At 40.6% G+C, this 20,802-nt stretch overlaps 1 protein-coding gene across 1 annotated transcript; it reads right to left on the bottom strand.

The window, feature by feature from the left end:
* Positions 1-15,848: 15,848 nt before the first annotated feature.
* On the bottom strand, positions 15,849-20,802 carry LOC141579903 (G antigen 10-like). The gene is made up of 4 exons (XM_074391585.1): positions 20,722-20,802; positions 19,857-19,980; positions 16,992-17,117; positions 15,849-15,937 (listed from the first exon to the last, which is right to left on the bottom strand). Exons 1-4 carry the CDS (start codon positions 20,800-20,802, stop codon positions 15,849-15,851), a joined length of 420 nt encoding a protein of 139 aa, XP_074247686.1.

The following is a 20,802-nucleotide window of genomic DNA, read 5'->3' as shown; positions in this document are numbered from 1 at the left end:
AAAAATCATGCTTTCACGTACTTACACACTGGAAAGTCAAGGATAGTTTTCTTTAAATCAATTGAATGATAAATTTCATTACGCTGTTAGCCCACCTGCACAAAGGTTAGTCTAAGACCCCAATATAAGAAAAACCTGGCCAGGTCAAGGCTCATGCCTGAAATCCTAGTATTTTAGGAGGCAGAGCTGGGCAGATCACCTGAGCTCAGGAGTTCAAGACCAGCCTAAGCAACATGACAAAGTCTCATCACTACAAAAAAAATGAGAAACATTAGCTGGGCATGGTGTGATGTACCTGTAGTCACGGCTACTCAGGAGGCTGAGGTGGGAGGACCACTTGAGCCTAGGAGGTCAAGGCTGCAGTGAGCTGTGATACCACCACTGCACTCCAGCCTGTGTGACAGAGTGAGACCCTATCTCAATTTTTAAATATACAATATAAAAAAGTACAAATTTATCAATCTAATTCATTACATTAACAGATTAATGGGAAAAATGCTGTAGTAATCAAAATAGATGCATTGTTTGATGAAACTCAACATATATTCAAAATGAATCAGCAAAGTAGAACAGAATGGAATGACTTACTCTGATAGAGTCCATCTACAAAAAAAAGTACAGTAAATACTATGGTGAAATGTTGAAATGTTTCCATTTCTCATCAGGGTTAAGACAAGGATGTCCACTATCACCATTGTACCAGGTGGGTCTGCCCAATGCCATAAAATCAGAAAAGGAAATGAAAAGTGTTCAAAATGGCAGCAATGTGCCCAGTGGCACATGCCTGTAATCCAAGCACTTTGGGAGGCTGAGGCGGGTGGATCACTTGCACTCAATAGTTCAAAAAGAGCCTGGGAAATATAACAAAACCAGGTCTCCACAAAAAGTACAAAAGGAAATAAAAAAATGGCAGAAACAAAATTTTTCTTATTCAAATATTATATCATTCTGTATGTTGAATACTGAAAACAATCTCAAAGTAAACTTTAAGAATTCATAAGCATATTTAACAAGATTGCTGGATACAAAATCAATATATAAGAATTATCTCTCTACATACCGGTTCAAACAGGATATAAAATTTCAAAGAATGATAACATATTTCACAGTATCGAATACCTAGAAATAAAATCCCAAAAGATGCCTAAGACTTCTTTGCAGAAGGCTATAAAGCTTTATTGAGAGAACTTAAATGAACAAATTTCCAACATAGGAGCAGCCTGCATCATTTCCGTGTATCTTCTTTTAACACTGTGATTACCCTTCACCTGAAACAGAAACACAACAGTTGGGAACGTGACTTAGCAACAGATTATTTAGATGACCCGAAAGGCAAACAAAGGACACTACAGCTTGGGTTTTATAAAATGCACTAAAAACAGAACCCTAAAGGTGATTCTGCATCTTACATCCAATTACAACTCTGTATAGACTAAGCGTAGACACATGGAATTTAAAGGTTAATTTCTTCCTAAACATCAAGTGCTTCCTTTAAATTCAGAAGCACTTATAATTAAGTCAGCAATCTGGAAAACACATATGTAAAACATACTTCAGTTGATTACTCAAGAAGTACTAACGTCATGGTCTTTGAAGCTCAAATCTTATCAACTCATGTCTAAAAAGGTGAAACTTACATGTAATATATGATATGATTAGAGATGATTATATCCTACACGTATCTACAGGTCTTATTAGAAATAGTGGCTCATGAAAACTGACAGTGCAGCAGGGAGCATGCTTCACACAGGCATCTTACTTATACCGATCCTGAGCATCAATGACCAACATCCCACAGAAAATAGAAACTAAATAGTCTCTTGCCATTTCATAGTTCAGTCACTCAAGGTTTCTGTGGGGAAAGATTTAAAAATCAATTATTTATTAAGAGTCAGAGAATCCCAGCCTGGGCAACATAGTGACACCTCATCTCTACAAAAAATTTTTTCAGGGGGAAGATCCAAGATGGCCATTTAGGAACAGCTCAGGATTGCAGCTCCCAGTGAAAGCGCAGAGGGTGAGTGGACACCACATATTTTTTTTAATTTTTTTTAATTGCATTTTAGGTTTTGGGGTACATGTAAAGAACATGCAAGATTGTTGCATAGGTACACACATGGCAGTGTGATTTGCTGCCTTCCTCCCCCTCACCTATATCTGTCATTTCTCCCCATGCTATCTCTCCCCACCTCCCCACCCCCCGTCCCTCCCCCATTTCCCCCCAGTGGACCCCAGTGTGTAGTGCTCCCCTTCCCGTGTCCATGTGTTCTCATTGTTCAACACCCGCCTGTGAGTGAGAACATGCAGTGTTTGATTTTCTGCTCTTGTGTCAGTTTGCTGAGAATGATGGTTTCCAGGTTCATCCATGTCCCTACAAAGGACACGAACTCATCATTTTTGATGGCTGCATAATATTCCATGGTGTATATGTACCACATTTTCCCTGTCCAGTCTATCATCGATGGGCATTTGGGTTGGTTCCAGGTCTTTGCTATTGTAAACAGTGCTGCAATGAACATTCGTGTGCATGTGTCCTTATAGTAGAACGATTTATAATCCTTTGGATATATACCCAGTAATGGGATTGCTGGGTCAAATGGGATTTCTATTTTTAGGTCATTGAGGAATTGCCACACTGTCTTCCACAACGGTTGAACTGATAAGCAACTTCAGCAAAGTCTCAGGATACAAAATCAATGTGCAAAAATAACAAGTATTCCTATACACCAATAACAGACTTAAAGAAAGCCAAATCAAGAATGAACTGCCATTCACAATTGCCACAAAGAGAATAAAATACCTAGGAATACAACTAACAAGGAACGTAAAGGACCTCTTCAAGGAGAACTACAAGTCACTGCTCAACGAAATAAGAGAGGACACACACAGATGGAGAAACATTCCATGTTCATGGTTAGGAAGAATCAATATCGTGTAAATGGCCATACTGCCCAAAGTAATTTACAGATTCAACGCTATCCCCATCAAGCTACCAATGACCTTCTTCACAGAACTGGAAAAAAACACCTTAAACTTCATATGGAACCAAAAGAGAGCCCGCATAGCCAAGTCAATTCTAAGCAAAAAGAACAAAGCAGGAGGCATCACACTAGCAAACTTACTACAAGGCTACAGTAATCAAAACAGTATGGTACTGGTTTGGTACTGGTGCCAAAACAGAGATATAGACCAATGGAACAGAACAGAGGCCTCGGAGGCAACACAACTTATCTACAACCATCTGATCTTTGACAAACCTGACAAAAACAAGCAGTGGCGAAAGGATTCCCTGTTTAATAAATGGTGTTGGGAAAACTGGCTGGCCATGTGCAGAAAGCAGAAACTGGACCCCTTCCTGACACCTTACACTAAAATTAACTCCAGATGGATTAAAGACTTAAATATAAAACCTAACACCATAAAAACCCTAGAAGAAAATCTAGGCAAAACCATTCAGGACATAGGCATCGGCAAGGACTTCATGACCAAAACACCAAAAGCACTGGCAACAAAAGCCAAAATAGACAAATGGGACCTAATCAAACTCCACAGCTTCTGCACGGCAAAAGAAACAGTCATTAGAGTGAATCGGCAGCCAGCAGAATGGGAAAAAATTTTTGCAGTTTACCCAACTGACAAAGGGCTGATATCCAGAATTTACAAAGAACTAAAACAGATTTACAAGAAAAAAACAAATAATCCCATTCAAAAGTGGGCAAAGGATATGAACAGATACTTTGCAAAAGAAGACATACATGAGGCCAACAAACATATGAAAAAATGCTCATCATCACTGGTCATCAGAGAAATGCAAATCAAAACCACATTGAGATACCATCTCATGCCAGGTAGAATGGCGATCATTAAAAAATCTGGAGACAACAGATGCTGGAGAGGATGTGGAGAAATAGGAACACTTTTACACTGTTGGTGGGAGTGTAAATTAGTTCAACCATTGTGGAAGACAGTGTGACAAATTCCTCAAGGACCTAGAAATAGAAATTCCATTTGACCCAGCAATCCCATTACTGGGTATATATCCAAAGGATTATAAATCATTCTACTACAAGGACACGTGCACACGAATGTTCATTGCAGCACTGTTTACAATAGCAAAGACCTGGAACCAACCCAAATGCCCATCGATGATAGACTGGACAGGGAAAATGTGGCACACATACACCATGTAATATTATGCAGCCATAAAAAAATGATGAGTTCATGTCCTTTGTAGGGACATGGATGAACCTGGAAACCATCATTTTCAGCAAACTGACACAAGAGCAGAAAATCAAACACTGCATGTTCTCACTCATAGGTGGATGTTGAACGATGAGAACACATGGAAACGGGGAGGGGAGCACTACACACTGGGGTCTGTTTGGAGGAAATAGGGGAGGGACAGTGGGGGGTGGGGAGTTGGGGAGAGATAGCATGGGGAGAAATGCCAGATATAGGTGATGGGGAGGAAGGCAGCAAATCACACTGCCACGTGTGTACCTATGCAACAATCTTGCATGTTCTTCACATGTACCCCAAAACCTAAAATACAATAAAATAATTTTTAAAAATAAATACATAAATAAAAATTTTTTTCAAAAAAAGAAGACAAAATTAGTCAGGCATGGTGGCTTATGCTTCTAGTTCCAGCCACTCAAGAGGCTGAGGTGGGAGTATTACTTGAGCCTGAAAGGCAGAGATTACAGTAAGCTGAAATCGCACCACTGCACTCCAGCATGGGTTACAGAGTAAAGTTGTGTCTCAAAAACAAACAAACAAAAAATTAAGAGAATTCAGAATTATACAGAATCTAAGAGTAGGCATTCAGGTCTCAACACAGAAAAACAAACATGAAGCAGGGTGCCCACTAACTTTCTTAATAGCAATGAAATCTCAATTCACATGTTTTAAGATGAGTCAGATCAGGGTTTGATGATTTAGGGTAAACAAATCATGCACAGCAGATGATCTCCGTATCCTATCTATTCTACCCAACAGGATCAGAGTATGAAAAAACCACAATGGAAAATATCAAAGTATCTTACTTAAACTCATTTTTTTTTTTTTTGAGACGGAGTTTCGCTCTTGTTACCCAGGCTGGAGTGCAATGGCGCGATCTCGGCTCACCGCAACCTCTGCCTCCTGGGTTCAGGCAATTCTCCTGCCTCCGCCTCCTGAGTAGCTGGGATTACAGGCACACGCCACCATGCCCAGATAAATTTTTTGGATTTTTATTAGAGACGGGGTTTCACCATGTTGACCAGGATGGTCTCGATCTCTTGACCTCGTGATCCACCCGCCTCGGCCTCCCAAAGTGCTGGGATTACAGGCTTGAGCCACCGCGCCCGGCCTAAACTCATTATTTTTAAGACCAAAGACAGCTTTAGAACTTAAAGAATTCACCCAGAATCTCACAAATGTTTTAAGAGCTGGTATTAGAACCTATATCAATGCTTCAGCATATTTCAAAGAAACTGATGTGCGTTACAAATGTATTGTGTATTTGTCAAAAGCAGACCTTTACAAAAGCATCTGAAAATTATAAGCTATTGATTTAAGGACTTAGTCTCAAAAGCTGTAACTTAATAGGGCTTTGACTCAGTTTGTTTCTATATGACAGTATATAAGTCGGTTGCTGACGCCTGAACTACATTTCAAATAAACTTTATGGAAGAACTGTATTACTGGCCAGACACAGTGGCTTATGCCTGTAATAGCTGGACTCTGGAAGCCCAAGGTGGACGGAATACCTGAGGTCAGAAGTTCAACATCTGCCTGAAAAATATGCTGAAACCCCTGTCTCTACCTAAAATACAAAAATTAGCAAGGCGTGGTGGCGTGTGCCTGCAGTCCCAGCTACTCCGGAGGCTGAGACAGAATTGTTTGAGCCTGTGAGGCGTGACTGCAGTGACCTCCAAGATCAGGCAGCTGTACTCCAGGCTGGGTGACAGAATGAGACTCTGTCTCAAAAAAAATAAATAAAAAATAAAAGAGAGAGAGAGAGGAGAGAGAGAAAGAGAACTCTTATTATTAAAGAGGCAGTATTATTACCTCTGTGTTATTAAAAATATAATACTGTACAAACAGACACCCTGCTATTTGCATGCTTAATAGATTGCCTACCTTCTTCTGGCAGTTTCCCAGGCTCTGGATTTGGCAGGCAGATCCTCTTCACAGCAGGACCATCTCCACACTCACACGCAGTCTTCAACTGAACCAGTTCCTGGCTATCAGCTTCCAGTGCAGGCTCTTAAAAGAAAAACAACAACAACAATTTAAGCAGTAAACCATGAAATATGAATAAGAAAATAATAATCATGCTCACAGTGTTATTCAATGAAAGCCTTAGGCTAGTTTAATAATAAGTGTGTGGATAAGAATCACAAGAACATTATTTCAGGAGTCTGTTGCCAGAAAATAGGAAAGCAGGGTTTTCCAAATACTACCCTCTTCCTTCCCGAAGACCGCCCTCTGACACCTTTGTTGCCTCCTTTGCACTTCTCTGTTATTGAACTTCTCACTGTTCTTATCATATTAAACCTGTCTCTCATTAGCAATTAGACTACTAGCACCTAGCAGATTATATGGCATGAGTAGGCACCCATAAATGGTGAGTGAAAAAAGGTCTTTAAATAATACACAAAAACCCTAAACTGGTGAACATTCTGAAAACCAACTGGTCTACCTATCCTCTTCAAAAACGTCAGTATCATGAATGACAAAGGAAACTTAAGGAACTATGCCAGATGAAAGGAAATTTAAAAGACATGACAACTACATGCAAGACATGATCCTGATCTGGACTCTGGATCAGAAAATTAAATTCTATAGAGGAAATTATCTGGACTGGACGTGGTGACTCACGCCTACAATTCCAGCAGTCTGAAAGGCCGAGGAAGGCAGATCATTTGAGGTCAGGCATTCAAGGGCAGCCTGGCCAACATGGTGAAACCCTGTCTCTACTGAAAATACAAAACGACATCAGCAACAAAAACATTAGCCGGCTGCCATGGCAGGCACCTGCAATCTGAGTTACTCAGGACACTGAGGCATGAGAATTCCTTGAACCTGGGAGGCTCAGGTTGCGATAAGCCACTGCACTCCAGCTTGGTTGACAGAGTGAAACTCCCTCTCTAAAAACAAAAAATGGGAAAGTACCTGAATAACTGGCAAAATTTGAGTATACACCGTATGTTAAATGACTGCTTTTTCTAATTGTTAAATATCCTGATTTTGATCATTGTGCAGTGATTATCCAAGAAATGACTTTTTCTTTGTTGTCAGAACATACACACACTCAAGTACTTAGGGTAAAGGGCCATTAATACCTGAGATTTTATCTAAACAATTCAGCATTAATAACAATAAATATAATACCAATAAGTGTGTGTGTGAGTATATGGGATGCAGGGAAAGAGAGGGAGAGAAGAGCTGTGAAACCAAGCAGCAAAAACTATGAACAATCGACGAATTTAGGTAAAAAGTATATGAGTTAATTGTAAGATTCTTGAAACTTTTCTATAAACATTATATTTTCAAAATATATAAAGTGAAAACTTAAAGAATATATGAAAACTACACTGAACATTATGAAGACAGGAAATTTTCTTTAACTGTGGTAAAAATCACACATAACATAGAATTTACCATCTTTAACTATTTTTAAGTGTTACAGTTCAGTCAAGAGTTAAGTTTCCAACATTACCAGAAACTAGGAACAAACTTTACATGATTGATTTCCAATATCAAGAAACATTTACTTATTTATTTACTTCCTTCCTTCCTTCCTTACTAACTTACTTATTTACTTATTTCTTAGTAATAAGGCCTCACTATGTTTCTGAGGCTGGGCTTGAACTACTAGACTCAAGCAATCCTCTCGCCTTAGCCTCCCAAGTAGCTGGGACTATGAGTACACAGCACTGAGCCTATTGACCCCAGATGAGAACTTTCTCTTAAATTACAACTAAGGATAAACCACAGAACAGGTATAATTCTTACATTCAGCCATTGAGTACTAAGAGCCGTGTGCATCTAATTAAAAATCTGAAGTCTACAACACAAAAACCATTTCAATTATAATTGACTGTAAATTTCTAAAGGAAATTGATTTGAGGATTATGGAAAATCTCAGTCAGGACATCCATTCCCTGTTGGGGTAAATGGAAACTCAACTTTGTTCAAATGAAGTCATATTCAAGTCCAAAGGTCCTAAATGTAATATTCCATAAATGAACCCCACATTTAAAAAATAACATTATTTGTCAATCACAGAAAATATATTGTCCCAAACTAAGAATAAGGGAGGGGATGAACAGCAATTAGCGGGAATTGTCAGTCATATTCTAGAAATCTTTAACAGCGAATTACTAGAATAATCCATGACCTGAGTTGCATAAATGTTTTGCTTCAAAATATTTTATCTTCTGATTATTTCTATCTCATGTTAATCTCAGGATAATTATTTCTTAGTTTCTCTAACCATAAATGGATTTAATCACTTCTTAAAAGCCACTTATAAAATCATAGTAAACCAACTTCCTGTATGGTAATATCCTGCTTCATCCAGTTTTTATCAAACATACCATATAAAAATATAAATCAAAGGAAAGAGTGGCCAACATTCAGCAACATGGTTTTTGGAGTTGCTCCTGCTCCTATGAATTGGGTCTATTTTGGGACCAGTACTAAGCTACCTTACAGTAAAGCATTTCCGTTCTAAGCAGTTTAAGCAAAATCATTTACTACTTTTATGGCAACATAGACGGTAGGAAGACACAGACTTCAGAAAATATATACAAATTCTGTATTCACCAGTCAAGTGTTCCCCAAGCGTTTATTCTGTCGTTTACAAAGTGGAGAAATTTTATCATAGTGAGGGATTTCTCTTAATCTAAGCTGCAAACTATACCCTCTTCACTTTTCCAGTCAATTTCCAGGCATTGTTTACATTGTTCTCTTCCATCCTGTTCCTGGTATGTAACAATGCATCACACACACACACACACACACACACACACACACACACACACCCCAAAAGGCATTCTTCTTTCCTTTCCCTTCACCTTGAGCTGCCAATGCTCCTTCATCCTTTCTCTTTTGAGCAGGTGCAGGATCCAGACTTTGAGATGGTGGTTCCACTTCCCGAGGTGGTTCATGACTGTACTGCTCCTGCTACAAAATGTGTGTGTAAATTAAAAAAAAAAAAGTTTCATTATCAATACATGTCAATAAAATACATACATATGTACATATATATATATATACATACACACAAACACAGAGAATACATAAATGCTTCTTCTGATCATAACTAGTCCTAAAGACATTTCTCCCACTCTATTCTATGTGCTTAATAAGGTTACTCTACCCACAGAAAGGTAACTCTGAGAAAAGTTACCCATAAGAACTTTGGAAGCTATTATACTCTTTGGTAGAATAGATGTGTACAATTCGAAATTAACAAGCATGAGAAGGAAGTCCTGGGCAAAAGCTGGACAACACAAGAGAAAAAAAAATCTTCCTGAATCAATGTTTACTTCATGGGATGCCATAATCATTTTTTATCAGCATGAAAGACCTTTATCAGTATATATATAAAGGTATATACTAAGTATATCTATACTAGTATAGTTAGTATATCTATACTTAGTGTACCTATATTAAGTATACTAAGTATCCTATACTTAGTATATCTATACTAAGGCAACAACACTATCACAAAAATTAATTTCTGCTAATAGAAAACATCAAATGTTAAAGCACTTACCAGCATAGTCCCAGTCACCTCAGAAAGTTGTATATATCGTAGCACTCTACGCCGATAGGTTGGTCTTCCTCGCCAACTCATATTTTACACTGAAAACAGAAAACCATGACTGGCAACATGCACTTGAGAGGATAACTGTATTCGATCACTTCCATGGCCAAATGCTGTCATTTTAATTTTGAAAATACTTTCAAAATAAGGCCGAGACTTAAGCATAAGTGTGTACATTTCCTAAGTGCTTGCAAAGCCATATATGGTGGCCAAGGTGGCAGAGCAATCAGCTTAAGGCATGTGGCAAAAGGCAGAGGACATTATTTAAAATGTATTCTGGATGTGAGTTCTTGCTGTGTTGCAGTGCAGCGGCGTAATCACAGCTCATTGCAACCTTAACCTTCCACTCAACCGATCCTCCCGCCTCAGCGTCCTGAGGATCTGGGACCACTGGGCCCCACTGACAGAGGACATTTCTGATGACGTTTAGTTTCACAAGTGGTCCCACATGAAAACACTAGTGAATCACAATTTCTGTGACTGCTACTTTTGGCACACGCCCACTTACGGAGCCATTCACCCCCCTCAAATCAAGTTTGTTTGGACCACACAGCCTCGCCCAGTCCTTCCCATTATTTCTAGACCATCCATGGCGGAGGTGAGAACTTGCAATGCTTTTCACTCTGGCCCTCCTCACTCCACATGGCTAAAGGTTGCTCACCAGCATTCTCAGGTTCCAGGCTGCTTCTTTGCCAACTGCCTTGCCCCCCACAGGGGCCCCCATTTTGGACTCAGGAATCTGCCCTGTGTCAAGGGTTCCAGGCACTTCAGGATATCCATCCTTCCAACATCACCACCAGCAATGGCCCCATCTTCACCTGAGCCCCTGTCCGCCTCCCCTCCATGGCCCACCTTCCTCTCTGCCCTGGTCCCTTTATGACCACAAAACCGATAGTGGCATCACAGCCTGTGAAGAGGAGGACGACGACCTTGAGGCCCCGCTCTTTCAGAGGTCAGGGGGCTCTTCACCTTCCAAGGCGACGAGGCCCTTCTCCCTCAGAGGCCACAGGCCATGCAGCGGACCCGCAGAATGCCGGAAGCCCGCTGCCTCCTCCTCAGCCTCACTCACACTTAAACTCTCGGGAAGACTGGACTGTGGGCCTACCAGGTAAGTCTCAATAGAAGAAAAAGAGTCTGGAATGCAGGAACGTGACTGCACACCTTCACAGTTCACTGCCGTTCTCCAAGTGGACTAAACTGCTGACCGGAAGACGCCCAGTGAACATGCGCACTGAGGCGGGAGTCCAAAGAGCTTGCGCGGCTGGCAGGGGAGGGGAGGGCTGCAGTTCCCAGCCCTATACCCCAAACCCCCGATTCCCATCCCCACTTAGGATAATGGAATCTGACCGACCTCCCTCTGCTGTTTCCTATGCCTCTGGGACTCAAATACTTCAAATAGTGCTTCCCTCAAAACTCACTTCATCTTGGACTGATCCCCCTTCCCTTCAGGGCCCTCTCTGGCCCTGGCCCCACCATGCAGACAAGGACCATGGTAACTGCCTGGGAAGACAGGTAGACCACCTGCTTAAACGGAAATAGCAACCTACCCCAAATAGAAATTCTTCAATATGAACAAGTCAGAAAAAGAGACTGAAAGAAAAACGAATACAACCTCAAGGACCTGTAAGAAAATACTAAAATATCTATCATTTGTAGCACCAGAATTGCAGAAGGATAAGTGACAGTATTAGGGAAACAGGAGCCTAGGACAGCCAGAGTGACACCATTTGAAAATCAGCCCCATCTTGAAACTAGCAAGACACATTCTTTACCATTCACAACCCATGGTCCTAAGATGTTCATAGTTGAGAAAACAAACTAAAGGTATCTTACAAGGACATGCTCCCACAGCAGCGCAAAGTGCAGGGGTCCCAACACCCATAGCAATGTATGCTTTCAAAATAATTATGCTTTCACGTGCTTACACACAGGAAGGTCAAAGATAGTTGTTTCCTTTAAATCAATATAATGATAAATTTCATCATGCTATTAGCCCACCCACACAAAAATACAGATAAGTTTAGTCTTTATATAGGTAAGACCCCTATGTAAGAAAAAAATGGCCAGGCCAAGGCTAACGCCTGTAATCTTAGTATTTTGGGAGATTGAGCTGGGCAGATTGCCTGAGCTGAGGAGTTTGAGAACAGCCTAAGCAACATGAAAAAATCTCATCACTACAAAAAAAAGAAAGAAAGAAAGAAAGAAAGAAAAACTTAAATAGATGTACTGTTTGATGAAACTCAACATATATTCAATATAGATACTTCCAGCAAATTAGAACAGAATGAAATGGCTTACTCCGATAGTCAGTGTATTTAAAAATATAGTAAATATACTGGTGAAATGTTGAATTTTTTTCCATTTCTCATCAGTGATAAGTCAAAAATGTCCACTAAGACAATCGTACCAGATGGGTCTGCCCAATGCCATAAAATCACAAAGGAAATAAAACTCTTCAAAATGAGTGGCTGAGATGAGAGGATTGCTTGAGCCTGGGAAGCAGAGGTTGCAGTAAGCACACACTGCACTCCAGCCCAGGTGACAGAGTGAGACTCTGTCTCAAACAAACAGACAAACAAAAGAAGCCAGAGAATTCAGAATTTAACAGGATCTAACAATAGGCATTCAGATCTCCACACCGCTGGGGAGTGCTCAACAGCCCACAGCCTTCCCAAATGCCAGAACCATTCTTTACCACCCGCCAAGCCTCCCTCTACGTCCCCACTCCCAGGGCCCCATTCAAGACTCAGGGATCTGCCCTGTGTTAGCGGTTCCCGGCACCTCAGGACTTCCATCCCGCCAATATCACCCACAGCACTTGCCCCATCTTCACCTTGACTTCCATGGCCCACCTTCCTCCCTTTCCTGGCCCCTTCAAAAACACAAAGCCAATTGTGGCCTTGCAGCCTGTGAAGAGAAGGAAGATTATCTCATGGCCCTGCTCTTTCAAGGTCAGGAGGCCCTTCTCCTTTAAGAGACCACAGACCACGCAGCAGGACCCGCTGGACCCGCCTGATGCTCACTGCCTCCTCCTCACCCTCACTCACACTTCAGCCCTCAGGAGGACTGCCATGCGGGCCTACCAGATGAGTCTCAGTAAAAGAAAAAGTGTCCAGACGGCAGGAACAGGGTCCTCCCAGCTCCCTAGAGTTCTCCAAGTGGGCGAACACGCTGAGCGGAAGACAACTAGGGAACATGCGCACTGAGACGGGAGCCCAAGGAGCACGTGCAGCTGGGGGGAAGGGAGTGCTGCCTTTCCTAGCCCCATACCCCAAACTCCTGATTCCCATCTCCACTGAGGATAATGGAATCCGACCTCCTTCTGCTGTTTCCTGTGCCTCGGGGACTCAAATACCTCAAATAGTGCTTCCCTCAAAACTCACTCCATCTTCAACTGAAGCCCCCGCCCCTACAGGACCCTCTCTTGCCCTGGCCTCACCATGGGGACAAGGACCATGGTGACTGACTAGAAAGACAGGTAGACCACCTGCTAAAACAGAAATAACGACCTATCCCAAAAAGAAATTGTTCAACATGAACAAGTCACAGAAAGAGACTGAAAGAAAAATGAATACAAGCTCAAGCGCCTGTAGGAAAATACTAAAACGTCTATCATTTATAGCATCAGAATCACAGAAGTAACAGTACCAGGAAAACAAGAGCCTAGGACAGCCAGAGTGACATCATTTGAAAATCAACTCCATCTTGAAACTAGCAAGACACATTCCTTACCAGTCACAACCCATGGCCCTAACATGTTTGTAGTTGAGAAAACAGTCTAAAGGTACTTATAAGGACATGGTCCCACAGCAGTGAAAAGTGCAGGGGTCCCAACACCCATAGCAATGTATGCTTTAAAAATCATTATGCTTTCATGTACTTACACACTGGAAAGTCAAGGACAGTTTTCTTTAAATTAATAGAATGATAAATTTCATCATGCTGTTAGCCCACCCTCAAAAAGGTACAGATAAGGTTAGTCTTTACATGGGTAAGACCCCGATATAAGAAAAACCTGGCCAGGCCAAGGCTCATGCCTGAAATCCTAGTATTTTGGAAGGCTGAGCTGGGCATATCGCCGGAGTCCAGGAGTTCAAGATCAGCGTAAGCAACATGACAAAATCTCATCACTACAAAAAGAAAAAAAAAATAGAAAAATTAGCTGGGCATGGTGGGATGTACCTATAGCCACAGCTACTCAGGAGGCTGAGGTGCAATTATTGCTTGGGCCCAGAAGGTCAAGGCTGCAGTGAGCTCGGATAACACCACTGGACTCCAGCCTGTGTGACAGAGTGAGACCCTGTCTCAATTTTTAAACATACAATATAAAAAAGCACAAATGTATCAACCTAATTCATTACATTAACAGATTAATAGGAAAAAATTCCTTGGTAATCAAAATAGATGCACTGTTTGATGAAATTCAATATATATTCAAAATGAATACTCTTAGCAAATTAGAACAGAATGGAATGACTTACTCTGATAAAGTCCAAACTACTATAGAAAATATGATGGTGAAATGCTTAAATATTTTCATTTTTCAGCATGAATAAGACAAGGGTGTCCACTATCACCATTGTACCAGGTGGGTCTGCCCAATGCCATAAATTCAGAAAAGGAAATAAAACTCTTCAAAATGGCAGCAGCAGGCCTGGTGCGGTGGCCCATGCCTGTAATCCCATCATTGTGGGAGACTGAGAGGGGTGCATCACTTGCACTAAAGAGTTCAAGAACAGCCCTGGAAACATATCAAAACCCCATCTCTACAAAAAATACAAAAGGAAATAGAAAAAAATGGCAGAAACAAAACTGCTCTTATTCAAAGATGATATGACTCTGTATGTTGAAGACTGAAAAGCATCTAGAAGTAAACTTTTAGAATTCATAAGCATATTTAACAGGTTGCTGGATAGAAAACTCCATATATAAGTATTAGGTCTCTACATACCACCTCAAACAGAATATAATATTTCAAAGAATGATATATATTTCACAGCATCAAATACTTAGAAATAAAGTTTACAAAAGATGTGCAAGACTTCTTTGCAGAAGGCTGTAAAGCTTTATTGAGAGAACTTTAATGAACAACTTTCCAACATGAAAGGAGCATCATTTCAGCGTGTCTTCTTTTAAGGCTGTGATTGCTTTTCAGCTGTAACAGAAACACAACAGTTGGGAACATGACTTAGCAACAGATAATTCAAATGACCCTAAAGGCATACAAAGCACATTACACTTTGGGTTTTCTAAAATGGACTAAAAACAGAACCCCAAGGGTGATTCTGTGTCTTACATCCAGTTAAACCTCTGTACACACTTTGAGGGTAGACCTGCAGAACTTAAGGGTAATTTCCTCCCTAAACATCAAGTGCTTCCTTTAAATTCAAAAGCACTTATAATTAACAGTCAGTAATTCAGAAAACACATGTGAAAAACATACTTCAGTTGATTACTCAGAAAGTATTCAAGTCATGGTCTTTGAACTTCAAATCTTATCAACTCATGTCTCAAAAGCTGAAACTTACATATAACATTTGATATGGTTAGAGGTGATTGTATCATATATGTGTCTACAGTGTTCTTAGAAATAGCCTCATGAAGACTGACAGTAGGGAAGGGAGGGTGTTTAACATCTTTTTTTTTTTTTGGACACTGAGTCTTGCTCTGTCACCCACGCTGGAGTACAATGGTGCGATCGCGGCTCACTGCAACCTCCGCTTCCCGGTTCAAGAGATTCCCCTGCCTCAGCCTCCCGAGTAGCTGGGATTACAGGCACCTGCCAAAACGCGTGGCTAATTTTTGTATTTTTAGTAGAGATGGGGTTTCACCATATTGGCCAGGATAGTCTTGATCTCCTGACCTCGTGATCTACCCACCTCGGTCTCCCAAAGTGCTGGGATTACAGGCGTGAGCCACTGCACCCAGCCCAGAAGAATCTTACTTGCACCCATGCTAAGCATCACTGATCAACATGCCACAGATAATAGAAAGTAAACAGTCTCTCGCCACTTGATAATTCAGTCACTTAAGGTTTTCTTGAAAGAATATTGAAAAAGCGATTATTCATTAATAGCCAGAGAATCCAGGCCTGGACAACATAGTGAGACCTCATCTCTATAATAAATTAAAAAAAAAAAAAGAACAAAAACAAAAACAAAATTAGGCACAGTAGCTTGTGCATGTAGTTCCAGCCACTCAGGAGGCTGAGGTGGGAGGATTGCTTGAGTCTGGGAGGCAGAAGTTGCATTGAGCTTAAATCGCACCAGTGTACTCCAGCCCAGGTGACAGAGTGAGACTCTGTCTCAAACAAACAAACAAAAAAAAGAAGCCTGAAAATTCAGAATTTGACAGGATCTAACAACAGGCATTCAGGTCTCCACACAGAAAAACAAACATGAAGCAGAGTGCCTGCTCACTTTCTTCGTAGCAATGAAATCTCAATTCACAGGTTTGCAGATGACACAGGCCAGGGTTTCATGATTTATGAAAAAGAAATCATACAAACAGATGATCTCTATATCCTATGCATTCTATTCAACAGGGTCAGAGTGTGAAAGAAGCAATGTGTTATGTATTTGTTCAAAGCAGACCTTTACAAAAGCATCTTATAATTAGGGACTATTGGTTTAAGGACTTAAAATCAAATGTTTTCATTCAAGATGACTTTGACTCAGTGTGTTTCTATATCTGACAGTCTAGAGGTCAGGTGCTGGGGCCTAAACTATGTTTCAAATAACCTTTATGTTATAAGAACTCAATTATTAAGGAGTCAGTACTGTTACCTCTCTGTTATTAAAAATGTAATACTGGGTCAGGCAGGGAGGCTCACGCCTGTAATCCCGGCACTTTGGAAGGCCGAGGCAGGTGGATCACCTGAGGTCAGGAGTTTGGGACAAGCCTGTACAACATGACAAAAGCCCATCTCTACTCAAAATACAAAAATTAGCTGGGTGCATTAACACACGCCTGTAATCCTAGCTACTCGGGAGGCTCAGTCAGGAGAATCACTTGACCCTGGGAGTTGAAAGTTCCAGTAAGCTAAGACGGCACCCCTGCACTCCACCCTGGGCCACAGAGTGAGGTTCCATCTCAAAAACAATAAAAGAAGAAGAAGGTAATACTGTGGAAACAGACACCCTACAATTTGCATGCCTCATAAATTGCCTACCTGCTTCTGGCGGTTTCACCTGCTCTGGATTTGGCAGGCGCTTCTCCTGGACATCAGGACCATCTCCACGCTCACATCCAGTCTTCGGGTGAACCTGCTCCTGGCTATCAGCTTCAGGCTCCCGCCCTTTAAAATTAAAAAAAAAATTATCAATTTAAGCAGTAAAACATGAAATATGAATAAGGAAATCATATTCATGCTCTCAGTGTATTAAATAAAAGATTTAGCTAGTGTCATAATAAATGTGTTCATAACAATCCCAGGAACATTATTTCAGGAGTCTGTTAGCAGAAAACAGGAAAACAGGGTTTTCCAAATATTACCCTCTTCTGAAGACTGTCGTCACACAACATTGTTGCCTCCTTTGCACCGCTCTGTTATTGGCCTTCTGAGTGTCCTTATCATATTAAATGACTCAAGGCAGAAATCCTGTCTCTCATAGCACTTACACTCCCAACACTTAGACTCTTATATGGCCTGAGTAGCCACCAATAAACGCTGAGTGAAAAATCTTTAAATCATACAAGAAAAAGCCCAAACTGCTGAACATTCTGCAAACCAACGGATCTATCCTCTTCAAAAACATCCGTATCATGAATGACAAAGAAAATTAAGGAACCATTCACGATTAAAGGAAAGTAAAACCACATGATAAGCATATGCAATACGTGATCCTGAACTGAACTCTGCATTAGAAAAAGAAATTCTATAAAGGAAATTATCTGGGCCAGACGTGGTGGCTCACGCTTGTAATCCCAGCATTTTGGGATGTCAAGGTGGGCAGTTCGGGTGGGGTCAGAAGTTCAATACCACCCTGGCCAACGTGGTGAAACCCCATATCTACTAAAACTACAAAAAAAAGAAGAAACATTAGCCAGGCGCAGTAGTCGGCAACTGTAGTCCCAGCTAATCAGGAGGCTGAGGCATAAGAATCCCTTGAACTTGGGACGTGTAGGTTGCATTGAGCCAAGATAGCAATACTGCACTCCAACCTGGCCAATAGAGTGAGATTCCATCTCAAATAAAGAAAGAAAGAAAAAACATTGTCTGAATAATTGGGAAAATCTGAGTACACGCTGTGTATGAAATGACTGCATTTTCACATTGTTAAATTTCCTGATTTTGATCTTTGTGCAGTGCTGATCCAAGGAATAACTTGTTCTTTCTTCTGATGACATACACACACTCAAGTACATAGAGTAAAGGGTCATAATACCTGAAGTTTTATCTAAACAATTCACCATTAATAACAATAAACATAATATCCATGAGCGTGTGTGCAAGTGTGTGGGCAGCAGGGTAAGACAGGGAGGGTAGATATATCAAACCAATGGAGCAAAAGCTATTAACAATTGGTGAATCTAGGTGAAAAGTATATGAGTTAATTGTACTATAACTGCAAATTTTCTATAAATGTTATGTCTTGAAAATATACGAATGAAAATTTAGAGGACTATATGACAACTACACTAAATTTGGGTAGACAGTTTTTTTGTTTGTTGTGGTAAAAAAAAAAATACACGACATAAAATTTACCATCTTAACTATTTTTAAGTGTCACAGTTCAGGAAGGAGCTGTATTTGCAACATTACCAGCAACTAGGAACAAACTTTCTATGTTTGTTTTTCTATATCATGAAACCTTTACGTATTTCTTTATTTGTTAGCAATGAGGTTTCACTATGTTTCCCAGGCTGGGCTTGAACTCCTGGGCTCAAGCAATCCTCTCACCTCAGCCTCCCAATTAGCTGGGACTATGTGTGCATGGCATTCAGCCCAGGTTGAGACCTTTCTCTCAAATGACAGTCTAAGGATAAACCACAGGACTTGTACAATGCCTATATTCAGCCATAAAGTACTAAAAGCAGTGGGCATCAGCTAAGAAATCTGAAGACTACAACATGGATAGGAATTCTGTTATAATTACAATTTAAATTTCTGAGGATTCATTAGCTGATTGGATTTGAAGACTATGAAAAATCTTCCATTCATGACATCCATTACCTATTGGTATAAAGAGAAATGTAAATTTCTTCAAATAAAGTTATATTTAGGTCCAAAGGTCCTAAATGTAATATTCCATAAATGAACCACATGTAGAACAAAGCACCAAAATAGCATGGTTTGTGAATCACAGCAAATATACTGTCCTGCATGGAGAATAAGGGAGTGGGTGGACAGCAATTAATGGGCATTGTTGTCACTCATAGTCTAGAAACTGTTAACAGTGAATCCCTAGAATAATCCATGATCTGAGTTACATAAATGATTTGTTTCAAACTATTTTATCTAGGAGAAATTATTTCTATCTCATGTTAATCTCAGGAAGGATAATTCTTTTTTTTTTTTTTTTTTTTTTTTTTTGGTTTTTCTAATCATAACAGGATCGAATCACATCCTAAACCCACTTGGAAAATCATACTAAACCAGCTACCTGTATGGCAGTATCCTGATTTATCCAGTTTTTAATAAACTTACCATATAAAAATAACAATCAATGGAAACAGTGGCCAACATTCAGCGACTTGGTTTTTAGAGTTGCTCCTGCTCTTCTGAGCTGGGTCTATTCTTGGGACAGTACTAAGCTACTTTACAGTAAAAAACGAAATAAAAATTTTGCATTCACCACTCAACTGTTCACGACCCCCAAGCCTTCATTCTCTTATTCATAAAGTGGACACACTTTATCATAGTGAGGGGTTTCCCTAAGCTAAGCTGCAAACTATACACCCTCCTCACTTTTCCAGTCCATTTCAGGTATTCTTTCCATTGTTTTACTTCCTCCTGTTCCTGCTATGTGACAATGCATGACACACATACACATACACACATCCCAAGAGTCATTCTTCTTCCCTTTCCATTCACCTTGACCTGCAGATGCTCCCTCATCCTCTCCCTCCTGAGCAGGTGCAGGATCCTGACTTTCAGTTGCTGGTTCCCCTTCTTCAGGTTTTGGTGGTTCCAATTCTTCATCACTGAACTGCTCGGGCTAGGAAGTGTGTGTGTGTGTGTGTGTGTGTGTGTGTGTGCGCGCGCGCAAATAAAAAAAAGATTTGTTATTAATACATGATTATACAAATATACACAGAATACAGAGATATATCTGATCATAACTAGCCTAAAGACATTTCTCCAACTCTATTGTCTATGCTCAATAAGGTTACTCTACCCACAGGAAGGTTACTGTGAGAAAAGTGACTCACAAAGACTTTGGAAGCTATCATATTCTGTGTTGGAATCGCTGTGTACAATCTGTCATTAACAAGCAAAGTGGCCGGGCACAGTGGCTCACACCTGTAATCCCAGCACTTAGGGAGGCCGAGGCAGGTGGATCACCTGAGGTCAGGACTAGCCTGACCAACATAATGAAACCCCACCTCTACTAAAAATACAAAAAAAGTTGGGTATGGTGGCAGGCGCCTGTAATCCCAGTACTTGGGAAGCTGAGGCAGGAGAATCACTTGAACCCGGGAGACGGAGGTTGCAGTGAGCCGAGATTGCCCAATCACACTCCAGCCTGGGCAACATGAGAAAGAAGTCATGGGCAAAAGCTGAAGAACACAAGAGAAAAACAAAATCCTCCTGAGTCAATGTTTCCTTCATGAGATGCCATAATCATTTTTATCAGCATGTAAGAATTTTATCAGTGTCTATATACTAATGCAACAACACTATCACAAATATTAATTTCTGCTAATAGAAAACATCAAACTAACATTAAAGCACTCACCAGCATAGGCCCAATCACCTCAGGAGGTTCCACATAGCGTCTTGGTCTAGGCTGATAGGTTGATCTTCCTCGCCAACTCAT

This window comes from Saimiri boliviensis, chromosome X (assembly GCF_048565385.1).
Source record: "Saimiri boliviensis isolate mSaiBol1 chromosome X, mSaiBol1.pri, whole genome shotgun sequence".
In the NCBI taxonomy this organism is placed as follows: domain Eukaryota; kingdom Metazoa; phylum Chordata; class Mammalia; order Primates; family Cebidae; genus Saimiri; species Saimiri boliviensis.
This window is presented reverse-complemented; position numbering and strand designations above follow the sequence as displayed.